This window comes from Hyla sarda, chromosome 6 (genome assembly GCF_029499605.1).
Source record: "Hyla sarda isolate aHylSar1 chromosome 6, aHylSar1.hap1, whole genome shotgun sequence".
Classification (NCBI taxonomy): Eukaryota; Metazoa; Chordata; class Amphibia; order Anura; family Hylidae; genus Hyla; species Hyla sarda.
Window position 1 is genome coordinate 114,847,770 of NC_079194.1, and position 19,188 is coordinate 114,866,957.

General features: G+C 41.5%; 1 protein-coding gene across 3 annotated transcripts in view; it reads left to right on the top strand.

Moving 5' to 3' along the window:
• Positions 1–19,188, top strand: part of USP19 (ubiquitin specific peptidase 19) — a 103,958-nt gene that overhangs the window by 79,243 nt on the left and 5,527 nt on the right. For 2 of the 3 annotated variants that reach the window (XM_056524770.1, XM_056524769.1), the window contains exons 21-27: positions 1,523–1,633; positions 3,518–3,734; positions 4,349–4,501; positions 5,006–5,169; positions 5,245–5,423; positions 10,040–10,266; positions 18,299–18,351. In XM_056524770.1, the coding sequence (XP_056380745.1) occupies positions 1,523–1,633; positions 3,518–3,734; positions 4,349–4,501; positions 5,006–5,169; positions 5,245–5,423; positions 10,040–10,266; positions 18,299–18,351 (1,104 nt within the window). The remainder of the gene's footprint in view (positions 1–1,522; positions 1,634–3,517; positions 3,735–4,348; positions 4,502–5,005; positions 5,170–5,244; positions 5,424–10,039; positions 10,267–18,298; positions 18,352–19,188) is intronic. The other variant, XM_056524771.1, reaches the window with a different exon arrangement.

A 19,188-nucleotide genomic window follows, 5' to 3' on the forward strand; every position in this document is an offset into this window, starting at 1 on the left:
ACTGTGTTCTTTTCTTTGTAGGCTTCATTCCGTTTTCTGAGTAGAATGCTGTGCTTTACCAAAAAGCTCTATCTTGGTCTCATCTGTTTTCCCAGAAGGATTTTGGCTTACTCAAGTTCATTTTGGCAAAATGTAGTCTTGTGTTTTTTATGTCTGTCAGCAGTGAGGACCTCCTGGGTCTCCTGCCATAGCATTTCATTTCATTTAAATGTCGACAGTTCACACTGATGCTCCCTGAGCCGGCGGGACAGCTTGAAAATATTTGGAACTTGTTTGGGGCTGCTTATCCACCATCCGGACTATCCTGCGTTGACACCTGTCATCAATTTTTCTCTTCTGTCCACGCCCAGGGAGATTAGCTACAGTGCCATGGGCTGCAAACCTCTTGATGATGTTGCGCACTGTGGACAAAGGCAAATCTAGATCTCTGGAGATGGACTTGTAACCTTGAGATTGTGGAAAAATATCAACAATTTTGGTTCTCAAGTCCTCAGACAGTTCTCTTCTCTTTCTGTTGTCCATGCTTAGTGTGGCACACAGACACACAATGCAAAGACTATGTGAACTTCTCTCCTTTTTATCTGCTTTCAGGTGTGATTTTTATATTGTCCATACCTGTTCCTTGCCCCAGGTGAGTTTAAAGGAGCATCCTGCTTGAAACAATATTATTTTTCCACAATTTTTAAAGGGTGCCAATAATTTTGTCCAGCCCATTTTTGGACTTTGGTGTTTTTTCCCTCCCTTTTTTGGTTTAGTTCCAATACACACAAAGGGAATAAACGTGTATAGGAAAACATGTGTTACTGCAATCCTTTTCTGTGAGAAATTATTCATTTTCTTGAAAAATTTCAGGGGTGCCAACTAGAGATGAGCGAACTTACAGTAAATTCGATTCATCATGAACTTCTCGGCTTGGTAGTTGATGACTTTTCCTGCATAAATTAGTTCAGCTTTCAGGTGCTCCGGTGGGCTGGAAAAGGTGGATACAGTCCTAGGAGACTCTTTCCTAGGAATGTATCCACCTTTTCCAGCCCACCGGAGCACCTGAAGGCTGAACTAATTTACGCAGGATAAGTCATCAACTGCCGAGCCAAGAAGTTCGTGACAAATCGAATTTACTGTAAGTTCGCTCATCTCTAGTGCCAACATTTACAGCCATGACTGTATATATCTATATGATGATAGTAATGCTTTAAGTGCTGCCTTAGGATTGAAAAAAACTAAGTGCCACCTAAAGCCAACCGTTTCCTTAATCCATAAATATTTCCTGAAATCCCTTTTAATAGTTTTGCATGTTTCCTAATCCTTGGGAACATATTTTTGATTCTGATCTGATGGATAATGGCATGTGAACTCACACTGGTGATGTTATGTGCTTGCCAAGTTCCCAGGATTACCCAACCATTGGAATCCATTTAGATAAAGTTCTTTTAAGCATCTAACCAGTATTTTCAAAAGATTTGCATTATTATGTGATCTATGCCAGTGTGATGATTCTAGGTTTTCATTTCCTCCATTTTAGTTGCTGTCCCAGGTTACCAGCAGTCAGTGGACACCTTATGTTCTCACGCTGCACTATTTTACATCAACCTTATTGATTCCTCTGGTAGAGAGGTGAAGCTGGAAGATAAAGGTTTGTTTTACTCCTGGTGATATGGTTACACAGGAGAAACTTTGGTTTTAATGGGCCCTCTTGTTTCCACTGGGGTTTTGACATTATGTTAACAAAAATAGTGCCACAGGCTGTACTATTTTTGCTGTCAAAAATAGGTACTAAGTAGACTTGCACAATTTATCGCAAAAACTATCGGATTGCAATATTAGCCATTTGCCATTACCGCATTTACAAGGCTGCTAAATCGAGGGACTATTACCTTGCATTTAAATTTCATCAGGGGAAGCATTAATAAAACTGCTTACCGGTTGGGGGGGGGGGGGGGGGGGTTAGGCCATGTAAGTTGGGGAAGATGATCATGCCCATATTTCATGAAAATTTTCCTTCCTGTTCCAAGTGAGTGGATTAGCATCTCTTCTCCAGAAGTCCTATAATTTGTAATGCTATGCAGTTAAATCCAGCGCAAGTAAGCCTATTCATTTAGTGTGGATAAGGACTAAGAGGAATAAGTTGGCTACAGAATCAATATATTGTGCATTAATGATTGATCTGTTAAGTATGGCGGGCGGGGACCGGACTGGGATGCTTGCTGAAATTATTCAGCTGGCACACCGTGCAAACCCCCGGAAGGTCCTGAGATCGGCGATTCCAGGTCAATTGGGTCCCGGAAAAAATGGTGATATTTTCTGTCCGACACGGCACCTATCGCCTTTTAGCAGCAGGAGTAAGGTACCACCAGCTGTTGCATGGGCAGCCAAAGGGCATGCTGGGAGTTGTAGTTTTGCAACAGCTAGAGGTTTGATCTCCCCAACCCCCCCCCCCCCCCGAATGTGAATTTACAGGGTACAATCACACAGGTGTGGGGTTTACAGTGAGTTTCTCACTGCAAGTTTGAGATGCAGCAAATTTGCCGCTGCAGCTCAAATTCTCTGTGGGGAAACTCGCTGTAAACCCCCACCTGTGTTATTATACCCTAAAAACACTACACAAAATAAAGGTTAAAACACTACATATACACCTACACAGTCGCACCCTCTCCCCAATAAAAATGAGAACGTCTGGTACGGCACTGTTTCCAAAACGGAGCCTCCAGCTGTTTCAGAACAACTCCCAATATTGCCGGACAGCCATTGACTGTTCAGGCATGCTGGGGGAGTTTTGCAACAGCTGGAGGCACCCTGGAGAAACACTGCCATAGGGTAATTTTGGTATCTGAGGCAAGTCTAATTCTTGCATCCGGGTCCGTCCCTATGCAAATCCCTTATTTAGGCCTCAAATGTGCATGGCGCTCTCTCACTTTGGTTCCTTGAAATACGACAGGGCTCCGGTTTAATGCCACATATGAAAGTATTACCGTACTCGGGAGAAATTGTGTTACAAATTTTATTGGGCTTTTTCTCCTTTTACCCCCTTATGAAAAGGTAAAGTTGGGGTCTACGCCAGCATGTTATTGTGAAAAAAAATTTGCCCGTACTGGTGTTGCCCCCATACTCTTGATATACAGTGGCCGTACTCCTCCTCTTTATTCTCCTGGTGCCGCAGACGCGCTGCTTCTGCTTTCACTAGAGGCAGAGAGCTCGCTCCCTGCTTCTAGCACTGCACAGGCGCACTGAGCTGGTGGCAGACAACGGGAGTGAGGGCTTTCTCTCTGCCTCTAGTGAAAGCAGAAGCAGCGCGTCTCCAGCACCAGGAGAAGAGTACTTGGGTCCTTAAGGGGTTATATATATATAATATGTCTCTACAAAATTCTGTTAGTCCAATAAAAAAGGTATTCCAAGATACTGCAACATTTTTTGATTTGCATCTTCATCACTGGACTAATACGGCTACTCAAATTTACAATATATATTATTGTGTCCTTTTGCTTAATTCTTTTTTTTTTTTTTTTTTTTCATGGTGCAGGGGATGCTGTGCTAGATCTCTCAGATGACTGCTCACTTGCTCTAGTTTGGAAGAACAATGAGAGAATGAAGGAGTTTGTGTTGGTCGAGTCAAAAGAGCTGGAGTACGAAGAGGACCCAGGTTCTGCAAGCGAAGCTGCAAGAGTTGGTCTCTTCACCCTGGAGCAATGTCTTAACCTCTTCACCAAGCCCGAGGTCCTAGCTCCAGAAGAAGCATGGTAAGGGCAAGGGTCTACAGTAGTGGTGTCCAATATGTAACTGCCCAGCTGTTAGGCTGCATTTACATTACGTTTGCTCCTACAGCTGCCGGATCCGGCTGGGAAATTTGAAAACCGGGTATACTAGGGTTATAAATCCGGTCACAAAATCGGATATGGTGCAAAGATTCGACCAGAGTAACTATCTGACTTCAGTCGGCTCATTAAAGTGAATGAGTAGCTACGCGGGTCCGGCTGCAATACGGGAGCACACAGTTTTTTAAATTTCCCAGCCGCATCTGGCAAGTAATGTGAATGCAGCTTTACATTTATATCCTCCAGCATCAGTTTTTGTCTAAATACAATTGAAGGCCTCAAACCTGAGACCACTGATATATGCAACTAGATTACAAGAATAATTTAAATCATTGAACTTATTTGTAATGCAACAAAAGGTAGACTTACTTGGCGTCTTGAAAAGCTTGGTGATAAATCTTGAGTTTCTATTATTGATCTAGCTTTTATATGTGATCATCTTTATATACATACACACATCATTAAAGTAACTTATTTATTATTTATACCTGTTGTTGTAGTTAATGTGTAAATTTTTTTTTATTTTTTTTTTCTTGCAGGTACTGCCCTAAGTGTAACCAGCACAGAGAGGCTTCCAAACAACTTATGCTATGGAGGCTTCCGAACATTCTGATCATTCAGCTGAAACGTTTTTCCTTCCGCACATTTATCTGGAGAGACAAAATAAATGACCTGGTGGACTTCCCTGTTAGGTAAGGCTCCTTCTCATCAGCAACTTAAGTATACAGATTTGTAAAAGGACAACCAAAAAAAGTTTAAATGAACAAAATGACCTACTACATGGTACTTTAGAATTAGTTTAGAGACAACCACCCAAAGTTTCATGAAAGTGGTTTGCTAGGGGGTTGGTCTTCTCCAAAAAACATGGCCGGTATGCATAATATATTGCTGAACTGAACATTGATCACAGGAATTTTGGTCTAGACAAGAGCCTGGTCTTCTCAAAGGAGTGGTCTTTTGGACAAGCTTCACTGTACTAGAATATCTTGTGGCGAAGGTGTGCTTGGAATGTGCTTTAGTTGGTATGGGAAGCCCTACAGGAAGTGCTTCCTGGGTTAAAGTATGCAAATGAATGGGTCAGAGAGACATGTAACTCCTTCTGCAGGAAAACTAAAGAGCCTTGAAAAAGTCAAGTTTGTTTGTTTTTCTGTTTTACCATTTTTACATTGTAAATATTCTAATAATCCTTCCTACAGAGGGCTAGACCTCACTACTTTCTGCATTGGTCAGAAGGAGGACCACCAGAGGCCTATCTATGACCTGTATGCAGTGATAAATCATTATGGGGGTATGATCGGAGGTCACTACACTGCATATGCCAGGCTTCCTAATGAGAAGAACAGTCAACGAAGTGACGTCGGTGCGTATTTTAGTCTCTCTTGTGTTCTCTGCAGTTCCCCTGCTGTCTTCCTTATTTTCTTCCTTTATCTTTAAGGTTGGAGGTTGTTTGATGACAGTACAGTGACTACAGTTGACGAGAGCCAAGTAGTGACAAGATACGCATATGTGCTTTTCTACCGACGACGTAACTCTCCTGTGGAGAGACCAGTGCGGGGTCATCCTGCAGATCACAGGCCTGAAACCGGAGCATCTGCTGAAGGAGCTGCTAGTCAGGTGAGAGTTGAGAAGCATATACACACACACACCACTAGTGACTGGCAACGTGTGTAATAAATGAGGATTGCTACTGGTGGTACAATACAGGTAGACTGCTGATCAACCTAAGGCACAGAGCACACTGCATCTGGAAAAGCTCCTGGCATATACATTTAACTGTATTCATAGGATTCTGTTTACCCAACAGATGCCAGAAGATTGTCATGGCCTCGATCCTGCCAATATATATTGGTATGACTTATTTTCATAACTGTATAGGAAAGCACAGCCGACTGTGCTTTCCTATACAGTGGGTCACCGCAACAAAAGGAAAATGTGATACATGTGAGTTGTTTTTTCTTTTGTTACAATGTGACCACATGGCTGGCTTTATGCCTATACAGCAGCATATGTTGTACCCTTATGCCAAGGACGCACGTTGGGAACTTTTGTTGACATGAATTGCCAATGAAAGGCTCAGTTTGTACTGCGCTTAAGGACCACCACTAGTTTGCTATCAAGGTCATTGTTATTGCTCAACGGTGCATGAATGGTGTACGCCATGCTTCTCTTCATTATAAAATCATCGGTAATATAATTACATAACTAGGCTGTCTGGTTAGTCATGAAGGGGTTACCCAACATAATGTGTTTGATTCATAAATGTAATAGGTCACAAAGCACTGATCCAGAGAGTTGGGTCCCCTCCTCCTGAGAATAGGCAGATATTAGTCCAGCTTGCCAATAGTGAGCACATACTACCTATTATAATAAGCAAGTTATGGGAACTGCAAAGTGGAAGCAATTGATGGTGCTCATCAGAAGTATCTAGAATTCCAAAAACAACCAGAAGTTTTGTTGGATTAAAGAACCCCATCAATTCATAAATAGAAAACACCAATATTGGATAATTCTTGTCCAAAATGAACATTTCTTCTATTTTTGTCATGTTCATTTGGTCATGATATGTTTTTTGACAAATTATCTGAGGGTTTTTTCCCCAAGTATTACTAAGCCTTTATAATAGAACAAGTGTGTATTGTACTTATGTAAGGTAGATGGGCATCAGTGTTCATAGTAAATGAGAGGTCTTTCCTTAGCAGCTGCCATAAAACATCAAATATGTTCTGATGGGTTTAGTAACCTTCAGGGTGGTTTTACCAATGTTGGAGAAATCTTTTTTGCATTTTGCCTTGTTCTGTCATTTCTCCTGGAAATGTATTTTTCAGCTGAATGTGCTTATATTAGGGCATGGAAACCATGACTATTCATGAAGTTCCTGTATATGTCTGTCCCATGACTTCTGCAGTTATGGAGCTGTTAGCATAGACAAGATTGTCATTAATGGTGCTGCTAATTTAAAAAAATTCCATGGGACTTCCAGCGATTCCGTATACTGCTTGCTTTAGCTAAGTGGAGCATAGATAAAAGGACTTTGTACTTGGAGTGACACAACTTTTTGAAATAAGAGGTACCCTTTAAAGATATCCCAATGACTGTTAATGTTAAAAAAAAAATTATATCTTATTGATAAGTACTCTTCAACATTATTATTAACTAAGATTTGTTTCATGCAGAGTTAGATTTCGGTAATACAAGAATCTATGACTTACTCTGAAATGCTTTGGAATAAAAAAAAAATGTTTATGGTCACAAAGAGAATCTGTAATAAAACACAGCAACCGAACAACAACAAAAAACCTGTAAACTGTGTAAATCTTAAGCTGGACAGCCCATTAGGTATTGAAATAGATCAGACTAAAAAGTCGTACAGTAGAAATCTTCAAAATGTTCAAGGACTTGCAAAGAGAAAAAAACACTGTTGTAATGTATATCCCAGAGGGAAACAGAATGAAAACATCACCCAATCATGTTTAGACTAACCTGCGTGGGATTGCTAGGTAGTCCTGGGGTATCAATCCAGCGTCCCCAGATCTGTTCATACATGTGTAAATCATGGACTTCCCTCTCTGGTACTAAAATGACTGCCATTATATAGTCAAATTTGGAAAGTTAGTGTGGGTAGACTGAATCCAATGGGAGTCTGTTATCTTACAGGCCTGATAAAGCTCTCTCTGTTACCTTAAAAGAGGTACTCCACCCCTAGACATCTTATCCCCTATCCAAAGGATAGGGGATAAGATGTCTGATCGTGGGGGTCCCGCCGCTGGGGACCCCCAAGATCTCACTGCTGCACCGTGCATTTGTTTAGAGTATCGGGTGCAGCGCCGGAGGCTCGTGACATTACGGCCACGCCCCCTCAATGCAAGACTATGGGAGGGGGCATCACGCCCCCTCCCATAGACTTGCATTGAGTAGGCGTGGCCGTGACGTCACGAGTGGGACGTTACTGTGACGTCAAGAGCCTCCATACCTCATCGCCAGTCATCCGGCACTGAGAGAAGTTTACTCCGTGCACCGGATATCTGGGGTGCCACAGCCGACATCATGGGGGTCCCCAGTGGCGGGACCCCCGCGATCAGACATCTTATCCCCTATCCTTTTGAATAGGGGATAAGATGTCTAGGGGCGGAGTACCCCTTTAAGACCATATAGTCTTAAATAGACTTAAAGGGGGAGATTTATCAAAACCTGTCCAGAGGAAAAGTTGCTGAGTTGCCCACAGCAACCAATCAGATCTCTTCTTTCATTTTTAAGAGGCCTTTTCAAAAATGAAATAAGTGATCTGATTGGTTGCTATGGGCAACTCAGCAACTTTTCCTCTGGACAGGTTTTGATAACTCTCCCCCAAAGTGTTTTGGTTCTATAGCAAATGTAACTGTGAAAACCTCCCTAATAAGATTCAATATTCCTTCGCAGTAGGCCTTTTGCTCCCAGAACATATGTAGTATGTTGAAATTATCCATTTGACTACGCGGACAGCAAGAGTCAGGTCTACGCTAATCTCAGAGTAACACTGTGAAGCAAATAAAATGAAGAGACAGGCTTAAAAGCTTCTTGAGGGTTCCTGTGTGTCTATGCCACTGTTTCCCAACCGGGGTGCCTCCAGCTGTTCGGCTGTCCTGGTATGCTGGCAGTTGGTTTTGCATCAGCTGGAGTCACCCTGGTTGGGAAACACTGGTGTATGCATATACTATACATTATATATCAACTTGGAAATATATAATTTCTGAAGGGAAATATATGTATACTGTGTAGATGCAATTCTTTCCTTTCTTAGATTTTTTACTTGCGTAGCAGGGTTTTATTTTAATATTTCCTTTTAGACACACGAGAATTTATTAAAGGGGTACTCCGCACCCCTAGACCTCTTATCCCCTATCCAAAGGATAGGGGATAAGATGTCAGATCGCCGGGGTCCCGCTGCTGTGGGCCCCTGGGATCTCTGCTTCTGCACCCACCTGTACGGCTTCCACCTCACACCGGCAACGCTGGAGGCTTTGGAGCCCGACCACAATGGCGGACGAGCGTGACGTCACGACTCTGCCCCTTGTGACGTCACGCCCCGCCCCCTCAATGCAAGTCAATGGGAGGTCCGTCACGCCCCCTCCCATAGACTTGCATTGAGGGCGTGGGGCGCGACGTCTCACGGGGCAGAGTCGTGACGTCACGCTCGTCCGCCATTGTGGTCGGGCTCCGAAGCCTCCAGCGTTGCCGGTGTGAGGTGGAAGCCGTACAGGTGGGTGCAGAAGCTGAGATCGGGGATAAGATGTCTAGGGGTGCGGAGTGCCCCTTTAATAGTTAATATATAATTTACTCAGAGAAGTGGTACGCCCTGTCTGAAATCTCCTTCAATGAGTGAATTCACTTGGGTTGGATTTGTTGCGGATTGCTGTAGCAGACAAGTGGATAAGATTTTACAAATCTCATCCACGTGTTGCAGATATTTCCTAGGAGGAAATATGAATATTCTGGGGATTTTCAGAATTTTTGTTGCATATTTTGTCTTGGGGTTTACTTTAAAAAAAAAAAAAACAGTGTAGCAGAGTTGAAATTCAGTCAGCCTGCATTTTAACATATTCCAATTTTGTGGTGGGTTTGCAGTGAGATATTTGCCCCATTCAAACTGTTACACAACAGTGTTTTGCAACCGAGGTGCCTCCAGCTGTTGCAAAACTACAACTCCCAGCATGCCCGGACAGCCATTGGCTGTCCGGGCATGCTGGGAGTTGTAGTTTTGCAACAGCTGGAGGCACTCTGGTTGGGAAATACTGAGAAGCAGTAAGGATGCATGATAAAAAAAAATGCATTTGTCTGTCTGAATTATATAAATTATTATAATGGTTGTCCGCTGGGAGTTGTAGTTTTGCAACAGCTGGAGGCACCCTGGTTGGAAAATACAGTGTGACGGTATAGAGCCACTAGAAATAGGATCTTGGTGTGACCATGTATTACATTGTCGCCTTTACTTTTGAAGAGTCACCTTTACCTGTGCTTCCGTGCAGAATCATGTGATCGCCTACGACTAGACTTCTGTGTTTCAGCAATTTTGTAACAATTATGTTAAAGGCTTTTTAGTTGCTATATTAAAGTAGATATACAGCTGATCTATACCATGCTGTTCACTGGGTCTGTGTTGGGCAAATGGTGCTATGTAGATGTTGTGTGTCTGGAAGCTTTGTGCTCCTGTATGTCATCTCCCCAGCTCTGACACAGGTTTCCACACATCGCAGGCTTCTCTGATCTGGCAGGCACTGGAGGCCGAAGAGGAGGAACTCCACCATGATGCAGATTTACGACGACGCCACAGAGCCTCCACCAATCACGAGTCCGCTCACCTCCAGCTCTCGGAGTACTCTGATGAAGCTCGCATCCGTTACTTTGTCCTTGGCACCATGGCAGCAATTGTTGCCTTCTTCTTGAATATATTCTATCCCTTAATGTACCAGTCCCAGGGCAGGTAGAACTGTCCAATATGACTGTGAGACTTTGTCGCTATTGTCTTTTGTCTCAGGACACAGGGTCACCAGCTCCTATGGCTGGCCTATTATTGTTACTGTTGAAATGCAATAATTTAATATGGACGCATATCTGGGTGGGCAGACTCGGAACAAAAATGAAGTTCCAGGGTTCAGTTCACATGGATGTAGTGTAAACAAGGACTGGGATGGCACCATGGGAGATTTTATAGGAAAATATGCATCCCGTCCAATAGAAACAGTAATATTAGCTATTATATTGAAATAACATGGAGAATGATTCACACATGTCCACCGCAATAACATCAAATATTTTTTAAATGAAATGCCAACATACAGCCTGCTGGTAAAATACGGTTGTCTTCAGGATGTGTAAATTCTTTAAATATTTAACATTTTCTCTCCCTAGGTAAACAGAATGTCTTCATGCAATATTTGATGGCAGGGCCTCTAGGGGGAGCTAAGCATTCCACTGTATTTACCTGCTTGAAACCATTGTATAGATTCAGCTTATGTATGACATAGTATAGAGTATTACGTTTTTCTTACAGCTTAGGCGGTGTGATAGTCCACAGTAAATTCTTGTAAGGCTTCTTTCACACTGCCATTAGGACATGACAGTGTGATGACAGTCAGGGAAGCCCGGGGGAATAGCGGGAGAAAAAAATATACTGCTTGCGCTGTCTTTTTCTCCCATTACAAAATATCTGCGCCCGAAGGATCACATTATAGTAAATTTGGATCCATCGAGACCCGTTATTGCCCATTGTGCCCCGTCGCGATGACTATCGTTAAAGGCTGAAGAGAAAAAAAATAAAACTAATGGCCGTTTAAGGTCAGGGCATGACGGCAGTGTGAAAGTAGCCTAAGATGCACTTTGATACTTGATGGATGAGTTCAAACTGCGTCTTACCATTTCCATTACGGTACTTTCATAGTTGAATGTTTTTGCAGAACTGCAAAATTAAGTCAACCATGCTACAGTGTATGCCAAAAATGTATACAATACAGTCCGTGTTTTTGTTTTTACAAATATAAGTCAATGGTAATAGATGGCATATAGCACATTTTTACTTATACATTTTGTAACCATAAACATATTAAAAAAAAAAAAAAAAAAAAGCATACTTTAACTGGTTAACTACCAAGGACGTGTATATTCATCCTTGTGCCGTTAACTGGGTATGACGCGGGCTCCCGACTCATGCCCGTGCCATACCGGCCGACACTCAGTTGATCCTTGTAGCTGAGGGCCGGCGTTATTGGCAGACATGCCGCGGCCGGCTATTAACCCTTTACATCGCCGCTATCAAAGCTGACAGCGGTGTCTAAAGAATCCTGTAAACACTCCCTGGTGGTCCAGTGGGGTGGACGATCCTCTGTGGAGGAAGCTGGAGGGCTTACCTCTGTTTCCTTGCTGGTACCAGCTCTCGCATTGATAAAGCCTGGCAGGACCAGGCTTTATCAATGGAGCGCAGATCACACAGATCAATGTGGTTCTATGGAACTAAATTGATCTGTATGAGGAATCTGATTCCTCTTAAAAGTCCTTTTTAAGGGGACTAATAGTGTACAAAAAAAGTTTAAAAACACACATTAACCTCTTCCTTTAAATCACCCCCCTTTTCCCAAATTCCGTATAAAAAAATATAAAAACATAATAAAAATTAACATGTGGTATCGCCATATGCGTAAATGACCGAACTATACAAATATAACGTTCATTAAACCGCACGGTCAATGGCATATATGTAAAAAAAAAAAAATACCAAAGTCCAAAATTGCGTATTTTTGGTCACTTTGTATACTCAAAAAATAAATAAATAAAAGTGTAAACAAAGATCAAAAAGTCCCATCAAAATAAAAATGGTACTGATGAAAATTTCAGACCGTGGCGCAAAAATTACCCCTCATACCACCACGTATACAGAAAAATAAAGTTATAGGGATCAGAAGAGGACAATTTTAAACATACTAATTTTGGTGCATGTAGTTTATAAATTTTTTTTCTTTAAGTAAAATAAAGAAAAACCTATATAAATTGAGTATCATTGTAACCGTATGGCCCTACAGAATAAATGAATAGTGTAATTTTTACCGAAAAGTGCACCGCGTACAATCGGAAGCCCCCAAAAAGTTACAAAATGGCGTGTTTTTTTTCCAATTTTGCTCCACAAATATTTTTTGCAAGGTGAAAGCGTTTCGTTTTTTCCTCATCACCTTCTAAAAATCATAAGTGCAAAAACAGAATAACCTGTGGTCCTTAAGGGGTTAAACAGAAACCTAAAGTCAATGTTGAGAGCACCATTAGTTGGGTAGACAAGCTACATTTTGAGACCCCAATATTCCCCCCTCCATTCACCCTATGAATATCCTTGTTGGGCATGCGGAAAAATGTGACCATCTGTATTAGTTTGTTCCCAGAGCAGGCTCTAGTGGGGGTTGTAGTGAGTTGGGTCAGTCAGGTGTGCTTTGCCGTATTCATAGCCATAGGAAATGTTCACCTCAAGGAGGCATTGGGACTGTTGTCCTATACAAGTCTTTGTTCTGTATTGCTAGGAGCTTTCCGTTGTTCTGCATTTGTCCTTTGGTTACATAGAGATTATTTCCTTAGCTCCCTGCTGCCAGTGATTACAGTAAAGGTTTCATCAGTCATTAAAGAAACATGAAGCCTTTTAGGCCCCTTTCACACTATAGAATGCTCCGTTTTAAATATCGATTATAATGACCCGTTAAAGCCATTAAAAATGGACGTTCAAAAATCCCATTATAGTCTATGGGATTTTTACATTACCTGTTTTAACCCATCATAGCCCATTATAAATAACAGACATTATTTTGTGATGGGAGAAATGGTGCATGCACTATTTCTCCTGTTAATTTCTCCCTTCAAAAAATAACCTCTGTTATTAATAACGGGCTATGACTGGTTAAAACGGATAATGTAAAAATCCCATAGACTATAATGGGATTATGTAATGGCCGTTTTTAATGTTTTTGTTAACGGGTCATTATAACGGATGTTTAAAACGGAGCATTCCATAGCGTGAATGCGGCCTTAGTTCTAGGTTATTGTGGATAAATATCTCTGCATTGTGTTTTAAAAGTATATATAAAGTGCACAACTAGAAGTTCCTAGAGGCTGTCTAAGATTGGAAAGATCTTCTTGCCATGATGTCTAAAGGCCTGGATGTCTGCTATTACAGGTCTGTTGTATTCAAATGAATGGGGCTGGGTCAGGTCATGGACAAGGGGTGTGCTTCTATCGTCCTACAGTCCCTTTAGAGAAATCCGTCCTGTTATGTGCAGAAGCTGTCGCAATGTGGAGCCTTCTATAGATCACCAATGTAGAAGGTGGTAGTAGCTTGCCAAAGGCCAGAAAGGGTTGTCCAGCACAAGGTGCAGTAAAATCAGATTGCTTTATTGAAGGATCATAGGTTAGGACAAATGCCGACAAAAGGAGTTTGTCCTGTAACCTGTTTTGTATCCTATGATCCTTCAATAAAGCAACCTGATGTTACTGCACCTTGTGGTGGACATCCCTTTCTGCATTGCTGTATCCGGTACGGATTCGCGGCCAGCCAGTCCGAGCGCAGGTGGTTGGAGTATGGGAGTGAGCTGTCTGCAGTGTGTGATTAGCTTGCCAAAGGGGGTTTCACACAGCTTTTTGTGGCTTGCTTTTTTTTTTTTTTTTTTGTTAACCAAAGACAGAAGTGGAACCAGCAGGAAGGAGGAAGTATATGTCCTTCCTTTATATTTCCCATTTCTTTGAATCCACATCTGGGTTTGTCTAAAACAAAATATGAATTAAGAACTGACACACAAAGTTGTGTGAAACCTTCCTAATGGCTGATGTGGGGAGGCCACGGTAAATGTGAAATTCCCAGTTGTCCCTCTGGTGCCATGATGCTGTGCTGTTCCACAACTTCAGTTAACACCTATCGGAGTCACCCACTCTGTTTTTTCAGTATCCCTAACACTGCAACCAGGCCAGGGGGGCCAAGGTTCTAAAGATATTTGGATCCCATGTAGGCCTTAAAACAATAACCCTGTATTGCAAAATCTTATACAGCCGTATGTTGTATTGTGGATTTCTAGGTCACATGACTTATGGCAGAGTGAAAGTAAACTGCTGTCTGATTCCAGGGGCAACCAGCAGGCATTGTGTGTGATAAAACACAAGGAATATATGAACTAGTCCTTACATTTCATTACTCAGTAGTTACCCAAAGAGAGATATGGCTGAGAACCTATATCATATGGTCAGTACAAAACACCAACACTATAGACCATAATGAAACAATGCTCATTCAAATGTAGGCAAACTTCCATGGCAAAGATCCATACACGAGAGAATACTCAGACAGAAGAGTAGGAGGTGAGAGCAATGATAAAGATGTCACATAATTGTACAGGTATGTATAAGGACATGTATCATAATAAAAATTGTACTAAAAACATAAATTGCGTGACTGCTAGGGCTAAAATAGGATCACAAATGTAGATAAAGATACATCCACAAATAGGATGTACCTAAGGCACAGGAATGCCAATGGAGTTAAGACAGGTAGGTATCACAGATAGAACCTGTGACTATAACAATAGCCGTGACCCTGATGGTACAAGGAAACAAAAGGACACAAGCAATACTGCAATATACCTGCAAGATGCAAGACCAATGCACCCAATTGGGGTTGGAGGTGAGAGGTATTTCCAATTGGGTGCATTGGTCTTGTATCTTGCAGGTAAATTGTAGTATTGCTCGTGTACTTTTGTTTCCTTGTACCATCAGGGTCACGGCTATTGTTATAGTCACAGGTTCTATCTGTGATACCTACCTGTCTTAACTCCATTGGCATTCCTGTGCCTTAGGTACATCCTATTTGTGTATGTATCTTTACATTTGTGATCCTATTTTAGCCCTAGCAGTCACGCAATTTATGTTTTTAGTACAATTTTTATTATGATACATGTCCTTATACACACCTGTACAATTATGTGACATCTTTATCATTGCTCTCACCTCCTACTCTTCTGAGTATTCTCTTGTACCTACCCAATGTATGTTTTTTTAATTGTGCTTTTATGGATCTTTGTAATAACGTTTGCCTATATTTGAATGAGTATTGTTTTTATAGTCTATAGTGTTGGTATTTCATTACTCAGGTAAGAGCTGACAGATGTAAACGTTATTGTTGCACCAAATGTGATCTCTAGTGTGACAGCTTTCCATTCATTACATCTTAAAGGGGTACTCCCCCAGAATATTATTATTATTATTTTTTTTTTTTTAAATCAACTGGTGCCAGAAAGTTAAACAGATTTGTAAATGACTTCTATTTAGAAATATTAATGCTTCCTGTACTTATCAGCAGCTGTATGCTCAACAGGAAGTTCTTTTCTTTTTGAACTTCCTTTCTTCTGACCACAGTGCTCTCTGCTGACACCTCTGTCCATTTTAGGAACTGTCCAGAGCAGGAGAGGTTCCTACTCTGGACAGTTCCTGACATGGACAGAGGTGTCAGCAGAGAGCACTGTGGTCAGACAGAAAGGAAATTCCAAAAAGAAAAGATCTTCCTCTTGAACATATACTAGCTGAAAAGTACTGGAAGGATTAAGATTTTTAAATAGAAGTAATTTACAAATGTGTTTAACTTTCTGGCACCAGTTGATAAAAAAAAAAAAAAATGTTTTCCAGTGGAGTACCCCTTTATAAGTCTCATGCATATAGCTGTACTTTAGATCCATTTTGTCAAGCTTCATAAGATAAAGCTGTAGGGTCTGGTGACAGTAATTTATAAACCTCAATGATATGATTGGCTCATTTGCACTTTTAGCAACAGCTAATATCGCATTACTGCTCCTTTTTAAAACATTTTTGAGTATTAAATAGGTAAATTTCTCAGTAGAGTGAGAGGTTTATATAAATAAGCCACACTTCCATCTTCTCTCACCCCCTCTGATTAAATACTAAAATCCCAATCAAATACCCTAAGCAAGAGTGGGGGAAGAATGCTGGGATTTGTAGGGGATTGCTATAAACTGTTACATACATAGACTAGAAAGCTTTAGATGGGTGACTACTTAAATCAGTATATCACTACATGATTCTCTAGAACAGTGGTCTTCAACCTGCGGACCTCCAGATGTTGCAAACCTACAACTCCCAGCATGCCCGGACAGCCAACGGCTGTCCGGGCATGCTGGGAGTTGTAGGTTTGCAACATCTGGAGGTCCGCAGGTTGCAGACCACTGCTCTAGAAAAACTGTTCACTGTTTTGTGAAGTGTCTACCGTTATCCAGGATTAGAAAAACATAGGGGGAGATTTATCAAAACCTGTCCAGAGGATAAGTTGCTATGTTGCCCATAGCAACCAATCAGATCGCTTCTTTCATTTTTCAGAGGGTTTTTCAAAAATGAAAGAGAGCTGATGGGTTGCTATGGGCAACTCAGCGACTTTTCCTCTGGACAGGTTTTGATAAATCTCCCCCATAATCTTTTCTTCTATAAACAGCGCTACACCTGTCTTCAGGTTGTGTGGGGAATTACAACTGTATTCACTCCAATGAAACGAAACCGCAGTACACTAAACAAACTGAGGACAAGAGCGGTCCTGTTTCTGGGGGGGGGGAAGCAGCAAAGTTGTTCTATCCTAGGTACGCTCTTTTTTTTAAGTGTCCACAGGAGAGCAGATACATTGGGGAAGATTTATCAAAACCTATGCAAAGGAAAAGTTGCCCAGTTGCCCATAGCAACCAATCAGATCACTTCTTTCATTTTGCAGAGGCCTTGTTAAAAATGAAAGAAGCGATCTGATTGGTTGCTATGAGCAACTTTTCCTCGGGACAGGTTTTGATCCCCCTCATTGTCTGACGTGTCTGCATTACACAGCCCATTACTTTCAGTCCAAACTGTGTTGGCGCTGCAGAGAAAATAACCACTTGCGACCAGATTACCTCACCGGTCACAGCTGATCCCTGGGGGGCCCCAGCGGCTTGATAACTTGTAATGAGCTTATCGTTGGGGACTCTAAGCAAAGAAAGGATTGTTCGTATTGGCCCCCCTGATGTTAGAGAGTTATTTAATGTTAAGTAGTTGCTTGTTATGTAATGAAATTTCTCCAGTTATCAACAGGACTTATTATGAAAGTAGAATAGGACAACTACTGCAGTTTGTAGCAGTAGTATAGAACTACAAATCCCAGCACATTTCATAGGACCAAGTAAAGTTATGAAATATCACTAGTATATGGCTGCATTCACATCTCCGTTTTACACTACAGGTGACTGATCCTGCTGGGGGAGGGGCAAACCGCGCTCTCCTGTACCCCAGCCGGACCAGCGCTGAACTTCATTCACTTTAATGAGCTGTCCGAAGGCAAACTTTGACTCCGGTCGGCTCATTTTTGACCCATATCCAGTTTTGTGACCGGACCTAAAGCCATAGAATACTACGGTTTTAGGTTCGGCCAGGAAACCGCATATGGGACAAAAATGAGCCGGCCGGAGTCACCGTTTGACTTCGGACAGCTCATTAAAGTGAATGAAGTTCAGTTCTGGTCCGGCTGGGGTACAGGAGAGCCCAGTTTGCCCCTCCCCAGCAGGATCTGGCACCCATAGTGTAAAACCGAGATGTGATTGCAGCCTATGCCATCACTTTATGATTGGTTGAGGTCCAGCTTCTGCTGTGCAACAAAATGTGAATGGTACACATCAGTGCTGCTCCTTTATCCGCAGGATTTGTAGGGGGTCACAACAATCGGACCTGCAACTATCAAAGTGATGGCATATTCTTACTGTAGTGCTATAATGTTACAGGAGAAGATCTTCAAAGATGGTGACCCCAGTTATCTGTTTTGGTAATGTTCTTGGCTCCATGGAATGTGCTACAGAGTGGTTGCTGGGCACAAATCCAATGGGTCTCCAGGAAAAAGATGTTTGGCAGGGACTCTGCACAAAGTATGCATTTACTTTCTAAACTGTTTAATATACAATGTTTGTTTCATTCTTTAGGCATTTCTGTAAATTCCTTATATGTGAGGATATTGATGCACACTCAAGCGCATGTAAGTTAGATTGGTACCATCAACACCGCAAGGCGGAAGTAGCACATTTGTAAATAAGACCACTGTATGGAATGTTCGTTCAGCAACAATGGGAAAGCAGCGTTAATGGCCCAAGCTAGATTCTAGCCTTAGGGTTCATAGTGACTTTCATGTTCAATGGGCTAAAAATAATATAGTATTTTTCATATTACAGCTGGCAATATGACCGCCATTACAACCCCCATTACTGTTGTCACTGAGTTTTTAGAGTCCTGAATGACAAATCTGCTTCATTGTTCTGTGGTATATCCCTTACTGCATAACTAGTTAATTTACCTTTATGAAAGCTGAACGACAGCTATTAAAGCTTCCACAAGGCTGGTTACCCTGCATTTCCAGAAGTGAATGTAACTAAAACGGCTGACTTGGGTATTTGGTCCAGCAATGCAATGGCTGCTGCCTCAGTGTAGCAGGGATCATGTGCAGAACAGAATACCTAGTTATTTAGTTACTTTGGTCGTCAGGAGGTTAATGGATTTAAGTAACGTGTAAGTAACCAGCATGGTTAGTAAATGGCATTTGCAATAATCTGTTTAATCCTTGTGGGCATTAAGATTTGTGCAATACTCAGATATGTATTTTTGTACTTTTTAAATAGCACAGTTTCAAATTATCCTATGTACCTATAACTTAATATAATGTCTATATTTATATTCCAAGATATTTTTATGACATCTATTTAAAACTATCAGATGTTAAAGATGTTTTTCTTTGGAATGTTTTACATGAATAAAGCTGTTTAACTTTTAATGCATAAAGGTGGGTGCGTGAATTTTTATATACTGTAGGTTTTTGGTG